The sequence below is a fragment of the Mugil cephalus genome, chromosome 2, assembly GCF_022458985.1.
Source record: "Mugil cephalus isolate CIBA_MC_2020 chromosome 2, CIBA_Mcephalus_1.1, whole genome shotgun sequence".
NCBI classification, from domain to species: Eukaryota; Metazoa; Chordata; class Actinopteri; order Mugiliformes; family Mugilidae; genus Mugil; species Mugil cephalus.
In genome coordinates, this window is record NC_061771.1 from 5,964,088 (window position 1) to 5,978,236 (window position 14,149).

At 40.2% G+C, this 14,149-nt stretch overlaps 2 protein-coding genes across 2 annotated transcripts; both read right to left on the reverse strand.

Moving 5' to 3' along the window:
• Positions 1-4,772: 4,772 nt before the first annotated feature.
• On the reverse strand, positions 4,773-10,460 carry LOC125004625. The gene is made up of 6 exons (XM_047579359.1): positions 8,327-10,460; positions 6,768-7,109; positions 6,228-6,398; positions 5,221-5,316; positions 5,050-5,078; positions 4,773-4,965 (listed from the first exon to the last, which is right to left on the reverse strand). Exons 1-6 carry the CDS (start codon positions 8,364-8,366, stop codon positions 4,828-4,830), a joined length of 816 nt encoding a protein of 271 aa, XP_047435315.1. The 5' UTR covers positions 8,367-10,460; the 3' UTR covers positions 4,773-4,827.
• A 151-nt stretch (positions 10,461-10,611) lies between these two features.
• dnajb1b (DnaJ heat shock protein family (Hsp40) member B1b) lies at positions 10,612-13,499 on the reverse strand. Its single transcript, XM_047579358.1, has 3 exons — positions 13,115-13,499; positions 11,318-11,913; positions 10,612-11,163 (listed from the first exon to the last, which is right to left on the reverse strand). The coding sequence occupies exons 1-3, from the start codon at positions 13,332-13,334 to the stop codon at positions 10,930-10,932; spliced, it is 1,050 nt and encodes a 349-aa protein (XP_047435314.1). The 5' UTR covers positions 13,335-13,499; the 3' UTR covers positions 10,612-10,929.
• Positions 13,500-14,149: the final 650 nt, after the last annotated feature.

The following is a 14,149-nucleotide window of genomic DNA, read 5'->3' on the forward strand; positions in this document are numbered from 1 at the left end:
GTTTCTAATGCTACAGTCTGTAAAGGCTGGCATTTACTGGACCCAATGTTGTCCATGTTGTAAAGTCTTATAGGACAGATGACAGAAATTTTTGCAGAGCCAAGTAAAACTAGTCGCACATAGTCAGCTTTCTTCATCTAACATAAATTCACCAACATTTTCTCGTTTATTTGAGGACTCAGGGTTTAACCTTTGTCAGGTATGTGTCTGTTTTTTCCAAGTGGTCTGGTTCCTCGCACCGTATAAAGACATGCTTGACAGGTGTAAAATTTGTGACTGATCTCTATTAGTCCTGAGATAGATTGGTAACCTGAACATGGCCCATTCGGACTCAATGTCCCCCACCACCCCCAGGACAGTTGAAGCTCTGTCGGAGGTGGGAGTTAAAGGCCGTCTTGACAGGTTCTTCCGGAGGAATTAGACTTAGACGTAGACTTAGACAGACTTAAATGATTCACGAGGGAAATTCCTTTGTCAGCTTAACTTCGTTGCACATAAAAATAAACAACGTAATTAACAAAAACTACAGAATTAGCAATATATACACGTTGGTAAAAACAGTGTCCGGCCGTTTGACCAGTTGCATAGCAGTTGCGGCATGGATGGTGTCGAATGGTGTCTACTTGTACGTGTTTTTTGATATTTTTTGTTACTTTCCGCGTCTCGCGTCCAATGTTTACACTACGAACGCTTCAGGTTGGTCGCGTCATTGTGTCGCTCTCAGTGACGATGGTGGTGAGCGGTTAGGGATACATGAATGCGCCTCCACGGTCTGCGACCAATGGCAGCAGCCTCTGCTGCCGCAGGCTGTCGCTAGTGAAAGATGACGTGGACGGTGAGCGGAACCAGTTCACCTGGAGCTCCTCAACCGCCAGTAAGTCTGTTGTTGTCCTTTGCTGTTATTCATCTGGGTAGAGGACCCTGTGGCGTTAAATTTTAGTGTATGCTCTATAAAGGCCAACACAGTCTGCTGGAAGAAGCCAAACATTAGCTAAACTAAGCTAGCTAGTATGAAGTAGTTTCCTAGTAATGTTGCAGTGAGTCCTTATAAAACACAAGATTTAGGAAATGCTCATCAGCTGGTATTATATCGGCCACTACACACTATGTGATTTCAGTTTCGAGGGACGGAAGTGGAACTGAAACGTCCAGTATGCTAAACCACATACATGGCAGCATAACAACATGGCTTATGTTTAGGTCCTGAACTGACCTGCCTGCACTTCAGAAGGAAAGACAGGGGCTTGATAAGATTGTATTTTTTAATTATTTACACATTTGGGGATTTGTCCCTATGGGGAGTCTCACTGTCCAACACTTTGAAACCCCCTGTACTATACCATTTAATTTCTGTTTTATAAGGACAGAGGACTGCAACATTGGAAAGTAATTTGTTTGTCAATTCTTATAAAGCATATTATAAGTATATTAACACAGCAGTCAGTCAATCTGACTTTATTTGTAAAATGTTTTTCATACAAAAGTAGAACAAAGTGCTTGATACAATAATCCCACAAACCCCTCCCACCCCCTCCTACAACACAGACAACAGATACAAACACCTACACGGGAATATACAGGCACACAACTTAAAAATACAGTATGTAGAGCAAATAAAACAGTCATTAGAACAGGAACACGATCTGTGGAATGCTATCATTACACCCTAAAAATAATATATAGACCTAAGAACATAAAATTATATAAATAAATAAATTAAATTACACTTAAGGTGTAAACAAAACACTATAAAATGCTAACTACAGGGACAGTAAAAGAGAACCAAACAGTAAATGAGTAAATAAATAGATAAGATTCAATTAAACTAAAACTAAAAAGAAAAGTCTTGGGCGTGCCTTTAAAAATATCAACACTCTCTACAGCCCTTCAGGAAGGCTGTTCCACAGATGTGGACCGTAATGATAGAAGGCTGCTTTGCCAGGGGTTTTAGTTGTAACTGAGTATTATTAAAAAGCCACTACCAGAAGACCTGAGGGCTCTATGAGGTTCATATGATAAAAGCAAATCTGATAAATGGCATGGACTAAGACCATTAAGAGCTTTATAAACTGATAAAAAGGATCTTAAAATCAATTCTGAAGCAAACCGAAAGCCAATGCAGAGACTTTAAAATGGGTGCGATGTGTTTCCTCTTTCTGATCCTCGCCAGCCCAATTCTGTAATTATTGTAACTGTGAACTATTATTCTTTGGAAGACCAGAAGTAGGGCATTGCAGTAGTAGCATTGCAAATAATAAAAGAATGCATCAGTGTCTCTGTATCAGCTTGAGAGAGAATAGATTGTACTCTGGCAATGTTTGGTTGTGTTTTAATGTGTGGCACAAAATCCATATCAAATATGACACCAAGGTTTTGTATTAATTTTCTTCATCTGAACTTCAGGATTAATAATTTAGTCCTTGATTTTGTCCTGGTTGAGCTGTGGCTTTGTTGCCATCCATGATTTGATATCTAAAATACAGTTTAAAACGGTATTGGCCCAGGGTCATCTGGAGACATGGCAATATAAAGCTGCATATCGTCTACACAACTATGGAAGTTTATGCCATGCCTCCTGATGACGATACCAAGTAGAAGCATGTAAATATTAAAAAGTGTTGGGCCTAAAATAGAAGCCTGAGGGACACCACAATCCATTTTATAGGTACTTGATGAACATTCTTCTAAGTTAATATAAAATCTCTGTTGCTAAGATAGAACTAATGTTAAAAACATTACCAGATATGCCAACCAGATTTTAAAGTCTGTCTGAAAGAATTGAGTGATCCACTGTGTTGAAGGCAGCCATAAGATCTAGTAAGACCAGTATAGATATGGCATGTTGATGTTGAGACATAGCTTGATGCGTAGTTAGCCATACCTGACTTTCTTCTTTATAAATAAGTCAACACAACTGAGGACCTATAAGGTGTTTATATAACCAGAGCTGGGTAGTAACGAGTTACATTTACTCCGTTACATTTACTTGAGTATGTTTTTGAAAAAATTGTACTTCTAGGAGTAGTTTTAAATCACTATACCTTTTACTTTTACTCGAGTAGATTTGAGAAAAAGAAACTGTACTCTTACTCCGCTACATTAAGCTACAATGAGGTCATTACTTTTCCCCCGCGTACGCCTCATTTTAGTGTCTTATTTTGAGCGAGACTTCCCCCAAAGGCTCTACCACGTGACTGTGTCTCACAAATCAAACATGGCTGTGCAGTCTGGTCACGTGACCATGCTCAACCTCAGCGGCCGGACGAGTTACGGGTTAGCTTTACAATTTACAGTGGTAGTAAACAAAAAAGAGAAACGGATGAAAAATGTCAAAATCAACGGTCGGCAATGCAGATACAGATGAGGAGGAACACCCTTGGCCGCATATTGAAAGCATGTTTGCTTTACAAAAAGTGCGAAACAGTTTTATGCAGTGTCTTCTATGTCTACCTAAACAAACGGATATTTCAGCATTCAAAAACTCAATATCTAACTTGAGGAAACATGCAGGGCCTGGTGAAAAAGTACAAAGGTTTAGAAATTTGTGTTACTTTTTCTTAGTTATTTTTTTTTTTTTTATTTACTATTATTTTGAATATTTTTTTTATATTGAAGTACTGTAATTTACCTGAATTATTTTAATGTAAGCTATTTCGTAGTTGATTAATTTTAATTTATTTCATTGATTGGATTAACTCTAATTTGCTTAAAGAAGATTATTTTGTATTTTTGTCTATCAGATTGAATGCTTGTGTTAACAAATAAATCAGTTGCTACTCAACAGTTGCTCAGTACTTGAGTAGTTTTTTCCAAGTACTTTTTTACTCTTACTCAAGTAATTATTTGGATGACTACTTTTTACTTTTACTTGAGTCATACTATTCTGAAGTAAAAGAAGCTATACATTGTGAATAGGAGCAATTGTTGTCAGCTTTATTACCTTATCATTGTTTAGGTGTTATTGTATGTGTTTAATTTTTATCATCTGTCTGCTTGCCTGTTTCATGGCAGTACGTCTGTGCCCGGGACACGCTCCTGAGCCTTGGAGTTTATGTCTCTCCCTCAGTGTGTGACAGTATCCACATCGCTGTTGACATGCAACAGTCCAACATAATATATCAGCAGTATAACAGAAAAAATTGCAATAGAATTTTATATTCTTAATATTAAATATTTATTAAGCTCCAATACTCTTCTACGGAGTAACGGCAGTGCCATGCGCATACGGTACTACCGGTTTAAAGTCTTCCTTCTACTTTTGACTTTTTTCTTGAAATTTAGACTTTTTTTTCTTGAAATTTAAACTTTTTCTCAAAGTGCATTCTATTTTTTTCCATGAGTGTCTGTAAAACTCTTCAGTAAACAACAGGCCATGCTTGGCTCGTACCTTTGCCGTGTGTGTTTGCGAGGAGAGGAGAGGAGAGGAGAGGAGAGGAGAGGAGAGGAGAGGAGAGGAGAGGAGAGGAGAGGAAAAAGGCGCCCGCTCTGTGTTTGGATCGACACACGTGAATCAATCTTTCCACCCATCAACTCAATAAAAAGCAGCACTATCTTCACCACTATCTTCTGTTTGCACTAACATCTTTGTAATTTACCAAGTTCAGATAAAACAGAGATAAGGAGACAGGAAATGTTTTCTAAAATGGGGACCCCATTTACAGCCCTCCCATGCCACAGTGCCAAGACATCTCAGCTACCTGCCTTCTATCCAAGGAAATTTAGTGGAAAAGCAGCCACTCAGACAAGTAGTCCACAACAGTTGTCCTTTATTTGAGTTAAAACACAGAAACAAAATGACTGATAGCACAGAGACCGATTAAACCGTGCTCAATCCAGGGCTTTGGGATCCAGTGCCTGGTAGACGGCAGCATACTGTGAAGGGTCATGAGCACTGGCTTCAAAGGACTGCAGCTCCACAGCAATATGAGTGGATGTAACATCTGCATTTTCCTCGCAATAACCACCCTGTAAATTGATTATTATTAATACCATTCCTATTTTAGGAGTAAGTGTTGATGTTTAGGACATTAATTGGAGATGAACACTGACCTCGTGCATTTCAGGTCTGTTCTGATCTTCTGAAGAAAGAAAGAAAAAAAAACATCAACGAGATCCATTTCAGGGTCGCTGTGCTGGATTATTAACCTGCTTTGTTCTGGTTAAAGATCTCTCAGTGGAGTCTAAGATTTGATGCTTTCTGTGTGCTTTTTGTCTCCTCACCTGCATGACTCCGCCAGTGTCCGTAGAATATGACAGGGATAATGGCGCAAACCACGAAAGCCAAGCTCCCGGAAATAATGATGACTAATGTGGTGTCTCAAAACAAAATAAACAGACGTGCAGTGAAGTTAAAGATGAGCAAATCCTCACAAAACAGTCCAAATAATAAATGTGTAGTGACATTATTTTTCATTTTCTTCTTTTTTCTTCGTGTAGCCGCTTTCCCCTAACACACCTAATGCTGTACTTGAATGAATCACTTTCTACAATACACTGACATTTAAGTGTGAGCATGCGCTCTTGGGTGTTGACCGTAAGAACAACACAACCAGTTTCAGATTACTGTTTACATTTTGCTAAAAGGACTGTTTTCTTCAACTAAAACCCATTTCAAAATTGCTGTTTTGCTTATTTTCCCTTCTGTTTAAGCTGCAACTCCGTTTTCTGTTTCTATGTTCTCTATTATTGATGTGTATTATATGATGTCGCATAAATCAGCTGAAAGGAAGGGAAGGTTTTCTGGGCTGGCTTTTAATCACTGAAATGTTGTTCAGAGTCAAATATACCCGGAAAAATGCCTAGAGGGGATCTTTGATTGAGTGATTTCAGATCTAATCAATGGTACTCACTATAGAACAACCAATTCTTTACATTTAGACTCATACTGGCCCTGGGGACTTTAGCTCCTTTTATTCCTTGGACTCCATGATGCCTATCTTTTCACTGTACATGACAAGCTGATTCATTCAACTAGAGATGTCATAAAGTTCAGTTTACTACAAAAAAATCAACATTACATTTAGGCCATTTTCAGTGAATTTGTATTGGAGATTTTTATTAGTCTATAGTATATACTGGATCACATGCGTTGCGTTTAAAATTGTGCGTGAGCGCACAGGAAAATTTGCTCACGCATTCATTCCGGGGTTACTGTACAGTTTTCGAGCAGCATATAAACATTTTTCTGTTGAGAAGTTTGCTATCTGAATAAAGCGACCTCAAAATACCTGTGAGGATGGCTGCATCCTGCTGGTTCTTCTTCACCTCTGTGGGGGGCAGCGTTAACGCTGCTGGTGACGGCTCATTTCTGGAAGTAGAGCTGCCCCGGGTCAGGGTTTGTGCTTCGATCTGCAGGGTGGCAGTAGTTGAGGGGGTAGATCCAGAAGGCACAGTTGAAGCTTTGAGAGAAGGGAACGGAGGACGAGAGATGAGGCATAATGTGTGTGTGCGTGTATGTATGTGCTCATGTGACATTATTACTTAGTGTATAAAAAGGCGAAGAGGCATCACAAGACAAACAGTACATATACAAAAATGCATCCGTAAGTGCACAGTGTTCGTTCATGTAAACGGATGTATAAAATGATAAATGAAATAAACTATTCCAGCCCAACAGCTCATGACCTGCTCTATGTTATCTGAAGTCTAGTTTGATGAATTTCTTTGGTTTCAGTGATTTATAATTTGGCCGAACAGTTTTGCAGTAACCAGATTTGGGCCTTGACTCCACTACTATGAACGTTTTACGCAACCAGTCAACTACTTACCATCTACGACTCTGAGATTGATTTCTTGGTTCAACCCATTTAAGGTTTTAGCCGGTCCGCAGTGATAGTGGCCAGCATCTGCCCTCTTCAGCTTTCTTATAGTCACATTGAAGGCGCCGTGTCCTCTGTCTACCATCACGCTGTATCTCCCTTGCCGTTTGACAGCAGACGTCTTCCTGTCTGCCTGAATGAGAACGCTTTCGCCGGAGCAGACCCCTTTGCAGAAATACACTCTGTCCGGTTCAGAGCTGTTGTCTGTGCTCCAGGGAGAGCAGAGGACGGAGACCTCTCCTCCAACACGCCCAGTCACTTCCAGCACGTCCGAGGCCTCCACACACACAACTGCAGAGTGAAACAAAGGCTCTTGTCATACAGCTGTTGAAGAGAACCTCTGCCTGAGACTTATACGGTTTTGTATGTAGTGATGCATAAATTAATAATTTGTCCGACATACTGAAGTTATTTATTTCCTTTCTTTAAGCATTTATTGTCCCTGTGGCCTGCTGGTGTGAACTTCAAACTGAAACGTTTATGATCTTCATTCCAAAGAAATGCATATTAGGGCCCTATATGTTCAGGTGAAGGAATGCAGGAAACAAAGGGGTGACAAATCTGTATTTAAGAACTGCATAAAGAACTACATTACACAGCTGAGACGACAAAATGTGCCAAACAGCAACGGCACTAAAAACTGAAAGGTTTAAAGACAGCCTCTTAATTTTCCATAAATTAGCAAACTACCTATTTATCATCATGGTCATGCTAAAACAATAAAGTTCATCACACTATTAAACTTTTATAGCTCTAACTCATAAAGTGCAGCAACAAGTCAAACGAGCATACATTAAAACGCATACATACATATATATAAACTTATAATAACAAGTACTCCACATTTGATTTAAGAACTTTTGCATATTCCACAATTCCATTTAACAAATGTGACTGGAAATATTTAAATATCTGCATGGTTTGTTAGACAGCTTTACTTCTACTTTATCAATTGTTTTGTATGAAAGTAGCAACTTTAAAAGATATGTAATATTTTTTGTTTTATTTTAATATGCACTTCATCTTTTTGTAGCATATGCACATTGAACAGTCCATTCAGTTTTTTTTTTTTTTTTTTTTGGCATTTTGCCTCTATCACACAGTCAAATGGTCCCCTGGAGGGAACCTCCACATTGGTTATATTGTATGCATCTTAACCGCCTGACTATTGAGTCCCAGAGTGTAAAACTGCTATGTTATACAAAGAAAATAAATAAATGCAAGTTTAAGTATATATGTTTTTACGCAGTAATGTCTCCTTGTGTCAATCTAAATAGTAATTTGCCAAAACCCATTTTTCAGATTTGTTAAAAGCAACATGTTTAAACGATTTATTGAAGAGGTACTTAAAATTAGAGCAACTATTATTGAGACAAATTACCGCTTAAGCAAACAGCAGTAAAAAATAAATGACAGAACAGTTAGAAGATAAAACACAGACGACAATGAAATGTGTGTGGATGTGGTTATCTGTGAGATCTGTGAGGGGAAAAGACGTCAAAACTCACCTGTCAAGCAGCAAAACATGATGACACGAAGAAACTTCATTCTTTATCCAATCTTCTTTAACGACTTAAGGGCAAGGGGAAAAAAAAAATTAGTGGAGCAGTACCAGAAAAACTCTGCGGTTCTGCTTCAAATTAGTCATCTGATCCGCTGCCATAAAACATGAGGTTTTTGAAGATGAAGATGAAGAAAAGCTACAAAGATGTGATTGTGTGGGAAAACGATTGCAGCCGCTTGTTCGTCTTCAGCTCGTGTCATTGGTAAATGGGCATGATCCTGTTACCATGTCTCTTTTGCAGATTTTTTTTTTTTTTTTTTTTTACCCTAACCGTAACCCTATTAGAGAACATACAGCCCACAGCAGTTCCCTCATTCCCATCCTTTTTTTCTGCTTGGGAGAATGAATTCATGACTGACTGTGAACGCCTCAGTGTTAATGTCGAGCTCCTCAAGCTATGCCTCTGTGCCTCAGTGCATGTACAGTAGGAAGCTGGAGGGCAGTAACTCAATGAGCAGCTTATCTGCTGACTCTGTCACGGGTATCGAAGGGCAACTTGAGGCCTGTCTCATACAGCGAGCTGACCAGCTCAGCCATCCTTAGTTCAGCAATTCTGACTTATTTTCACAATTTCGCCAAAAGGACTTGGAGAAAAAGACCTGGGGTGAGGAGGAGGCTGACTTCTGATTAATTTTAGTACAGGGGCGGGTCACCTTCTTAGCATCACATAACTTTCCTTTCTTTTCCTCCTTTTCTTCCTGCCTCAAGAGAAAAAGAAATCCCCTCCCACTAAAATCTCAAACAGTATCAAACATACAAAGCAAAGCAAAATATTGAAAATCATTTTGAGCTCTTGCATAAACAGATGTCACTGTCGCGGGTAGTGGATCCGGGTCTGCCGACGCTCTTCACAGCCCAAATCATTTCAAAGCACTCCAGATTCCAAATAATTAAATGAATGATCTTTATTTTCCCTGGAGTCGTTTATCAGTCTGGTGACCAGCTATGCTGTCGTCAAAACATTCTGGACTTCAGCATTTATGAGTTTATTGTTCGTTTGTTTTACATGCATAGCTGAATTTTTCAGCTCTGCTTAGTCTGCTGAAAGTTTATCTGCAGATCTTGTTTGGACTTGGAAACGACAAAAAAGAAAAAAAAAGAAAGAAAGAAACAGAGTCTCATGAGCTGGCCATGGTCACATTAAAAGCTCCAGCTTACTTAAAGGTGGATCAACTTTCAATTATGTTTCAGCACGCTGGTGTTGCAAACATGCCTCTTTTGGTTCACTGACTCTATGTTCTGTTGGTCCGCAGCAAAATAAAAAAACAAATTATCTTAAAGGGACGGGAAGGGACAGGACGTCTGGCACATGTGAATTCCACATGATTGCACATTGTCGAAAACAAGCAAGGGTCAGAAGAGCAAAAATGGAATGATAATATCAGGGAAGGGAGATAACTTGCATCAACATCGCTCTCCAACTGTGAAGAAGCTGTGGATAGTTGAAATCTGTGAAGTTGAATAGAGAGGCTTCTCTGTTTCTGCTTGACAAGTGTTTAATATTATTTTTTCTAGGTTTCACAGAGCCAGTGACGCATGGAGAGTCCTGTTAGTTGGAAGTTAAGCAGGAAGGTCACGGTCAGTATTGCTTTGCCCCATTTGTTAATGTTTGTGATTGCTGGCTTGCTGTGTCATGGCTTTAGAGCCCAGCTCAGTAAGATTTTAGTGGCATCTAGTGGTAGAATTGCACATTGCAACCAACTTAGCTTTCCAGGCAGGTAAGTACAGTGGAGCTACAAACTCCACAACGTTTCTTGCGGGTGATTATTCAAAAATGAAAAACTGAAAATATATTCCAGTTGTGCCAGAAGATCCCCTTCCCCTTTTGATCTGTAAGTTTCATTTGAACAATGCTGCACAATTATTTTTCAACAAAATATGTGATCCAATTAACCATCAGTTCAATGAAAAACTTATTTTGAGAAGCATGGCTGTTAGACCTCACTATGCACAGTGATGGCAGACTTTGAATGTTAAATGACTTTTTTCACACTCAAAAAGTCTTTACTCTTTCCTTAATGCAAGTGTGTATGCTTCTTTTTTTCTTGTACATTCAAATATGAAGTTGTCATACCTCTCTGCAATGCTGCTTATTCAGACACAAGTCAATCTTTCTCTACAGAAAATTTCTCAGAGCAGGAATCCTTCACGCCATCATGTCGTAATTCATGCTATGTACACAACTGACAGGACCACACTTTTCACTTTTATACAAAAGAAGAAAACGTATTACTCGATGTGAACTTTTATTATGAACAAAACAGTTCCATGTAATAGTGCACCACTATAATACACTTCTCTTAATGAAAATATAATCCTATTCAGTTACCAAACCACCATTCAAAATGGTCAAATATTTACACGTAACGCTCCACTCATTCATGGTAAGCAGCTTTCTGAAGGTGGCCTGTACACTGTGAATGTGTATGCTCTGACACACGAGTCTTTAGTTTATGGTCGTTTGTGCATGTAACTTCCACATGAATGTCCATATGTTGACGGGGAAAATGTTGCCAGTTTAGAGTCCCGCAAGTCTGTTTGTCCTGTTTAAGACCGTGGGAGGACCTGGGCGATGGTGTCTCGGGCGCTCTGACTGAGACGTTCAGGGAACTTGACTTCAAACTCCACTATCAGGTCACCTCTACGATCAGGCCGTTTGGGATAAGGAAGTCCCTCCCCGCTGACTCGTCGCTTCATACCTGGCTGCACAATATCTGTTGATGACACGGTAACTGTTCTGCCATCTAGTGTGGGTGCGTTGACTGTGCAGCCGCACAAGGCCTGATGGAAAGGAAGAGAAAATAAGATGGGGAAAAAAAGGAATTAGTGACTTTATTCATCTTCTCGCCAGATAAGTATACATTAGATTACCATTCAAGCAGTTCTACGTCATGTTGTAAAAAGTTAGGCAAAGTTATTAGTAATCACAACTTACATCTCTCAGTGATATCTTGGAGGTGTAAATTATGTCTGAGCCGTCACGTTTGAACACCGGATGTGGCTTGTCCTTCAATACAAAGACTATGTCAGCTGGAATGTTAGTAGGAGTCTCATCCCCCTCTTTAGGAAACGTGATCTTAGTGCCCTCTTTCCAGCCCTTCTTTATCTGCACTTCCAGGATTTTTTCTTCTGTCCTTATCGTCCTTCTGTCAGGGTTGAGCCTCTTACGAGAGATCTTCATTTTCTTTGTGCAACCGGACAACACTTCCTCCAAGGTGACCCGGAGATCGTGAACCACAGGGGGGTCCTGCTGCTTCTTTACAACGCTACTCTGACTGCCCATTCCTCCCATACCAGAGCTGAAGGAGCGGGGGAAACCGCCCATTCCACTGCCCCCCATCCCAAAGCGGGAAAATGGGTCATCAGTGTCCATGTCTTCATCCATCCCTCCATTGCGGCCACCAAAGAACTGTTCAAAGGGGTTACGTCCACCAAAGAACTCTGCAAAGATGGCATGAGGGTCACCCTGGAAGGTGTAGCTGAAGGTGCCAGGACCACCGCCGCCGCCTGGGAGACCTCCGCCTTTCAGACCTGCATAACAGAAACAATGAAGTTTACTATTGCTAGAAGGTGTTGAATATTTAACACCATTCAACAGGGAGAAACTTCTTGCCTTTAAAGTCTTTTACTTTTATACAACTCAATTTAATAAAAATAAATAAATAAACTTGACATAACATTAGATGCATGTGGATTTTTAATTAGATGCTGATTAAATGTGTGCATACTGTTATGGAAAACCCGCAGCACACTAATAATAGTGTCCACTAATCCCTTCACAGCACAATCTAATTCCAATGTGACTTCACCTCTTGGATAGATTTCAAACTTGCAGGTTTAAAATAAAAAAAAAAGTGGCATAATCCTCATACGAGTGTGATGGACAGGACATACAACACTGTGTGTGTACACACACCTCCATAACAAAATATAGCACAAGCTTATGAAAATGGCAGCTGTTAAAACAGTCTGCCAAACTATTAGCTTCCCTATTTGGGCATGTTCAGAGCATGTGAAGTGGAGGCATGAATGTGAAATAAAAAAGGATCCTTGTGTGATCCCACAGGAAAATTATCCCAAATTATATCTATTTTTTTTTCGCTGCTGAACAACCTCCAACAGGTTTGTTGAATGTTGATACCAAATAGGCTGTCGCCATAGTAACACGTCCGGCGCCATATTGGAGTCTCATCCCTAGATTTGACTTAACATGTTTAATTTTTTTTTTCCCACTTTCACCAGGTAAAAAACAAATAAAAAGGCGATAATAATAACGATGCTAAATGATTATATTTTACTAATATCTTTCTGCATCATTCAGGTTTCTGTGCTGCCAAAATCTACAGTGACATTATTAGAGCATACCGTAATCCTACTGAGAGAGCCCCCATTTGAATCCCCGCCCCTTCCGGTCAAATACCGAACATTCCAGCTCCTCTTCTGGACACATTTTCTGCTATAGGTATTTTTATTACACCTTTTGTCATGTGGAAAACTATAAAGTAAGTTGTCATGTCCAAGAGCCTCGCCTCTCCTGGCTCAGAGACAAGCACTGACTGAAGGACGGAGTAGAGGAGAGGTGGGAGCGCCATGACACACAGGATAACGTTCACCGTTATCTCCCATACATGCCTGATGATGTTATCGTTATGTTTAAGACAACTTTAGTTGACACTATCCCGTTAACTAGTTAACCAGTAACTTGCAGTGTTGAATGACTCGAAGAGCTTACCTTCTTCGCCGTAACGATCGTAGATATCTTTTTTCTTCGGGTCGCTCAAAACGTCATAAGCTTCTGCAATTTCTTTAAATTTCTCCTCAGCTCCCGGTGATTTGTTTTTGTCGGGGTGATAACGCAGGGCCTGCTTACGATAGGCTTTCTTTATTTCGTCCTCCGACGCTCCTTTCTTAATTCCCAAAATCTCGTAGTAGTCTTTACCCATGTTGACCATAAAGCGTCCCGTGTAGTATGAATGTCAACGCTGCTAGTGAACGTCAGTAGCACGTCCTCAGTCCGTCCCGTGTCTCCACTCAAGTCGCTGTGCCGTCCCGCATGTTTTCTTTATAAACAGCGAGGAAACTTCCAGAGTTTTCCATAACGAGCCCGAACAATCGCAACGGTGACAGATTGGCAGGGACACGCCCAGTGGGACGTCACGTCATGCTGCCTTCAAGCGCTTTCGGAAATATTTACCCACCCCATATAGGCCCTGCCTAGCAAGCCTCAAGATTCAACGTCTCAAAAAATACCACAACAAGAGCACATGTGCACACATTATGTCGCTGAAATGACGCAGTTTAACTATACTGCTAGTTATTCTGCAGGACATTTCAGACACGGTAAAAGGTGTTAACACACCAAAGTGTCCCTTGGAGCCACTGGCATTTCAGATCACATGCAGTCCATGAAACTGGATGAACTGCTGACAGGACTTTTGGTTGTGCTGGGGTGTGGCTCAGATGTAACCTTTCTTTTCTCCTGTTTTGAGTGTCTTTATGTCAGACAATTTATATACATGTGGTGTGTGGCCCATGTATTCTGCAAAAACTGTCCAATGTGAAATGAAGTGGATAAAAATGTGTAACACAGAATTAGATGCACATTAATTTAGGCTTTATAAATAGTCGAGCAGAAAGGGTCAGTCTTGACCCAGGAGAATAAAGTTGCATGGCAATCCGAGGATTAAGACTGCTAAACTGACCCACACTTGAACCCATTAAATACCATTCCTCCCCCGACTCTCCCCTGTTCTCTTGGCATGACGAT

Excerpts from the sequence above, each read along its gene's own strand:
- LOC125004625 (XM_047579359.1), bottom strand. The coding sequence starts at position 8,366 with ATGAAGTTTCTTCGTGTCATCATGTTTTGCTGCTTGACAG. Across the intron at positions 7,110-8,326 it reads CATGTTTTGCTGCTTGACAG|TTGTGTGTGTGGAGGCCTCG; the intron begins GTGAGTTTTGAC and ends TTCACTCTGCAG. Across the intron at positions 5,317-6,227 it reads GGATGCAGCCATCCTCACAG|ACACCACATTAGTCATCATT; the intron begins GTATTTTGAGGT and ends TTTTGTTTTGAG.
- dnajb1b (XM_047579358.1), bottom strand. The coding sequence starts at position 13,334 with ATGGTCAACATGGGTAAAGACTACTACGAGATTTTGGGAATTAAGAAA. Across the intron at positions 11,914-13,114 it reads CGATCGTTACGGCGAAGAAG|GTCTGAAAGGCGGAGGTCTC; the intron begins GTAAGCTCTTCG and ends TCTGTTATGCAG. Across the intron at positions 11,164-11,317 it reads CCAAGATATCACTGAGAGAT|GCCTTGTGCGGCTGCACAGT; the intron begins GTAAGTTGTGAT and ends CCTTTCCATCAG.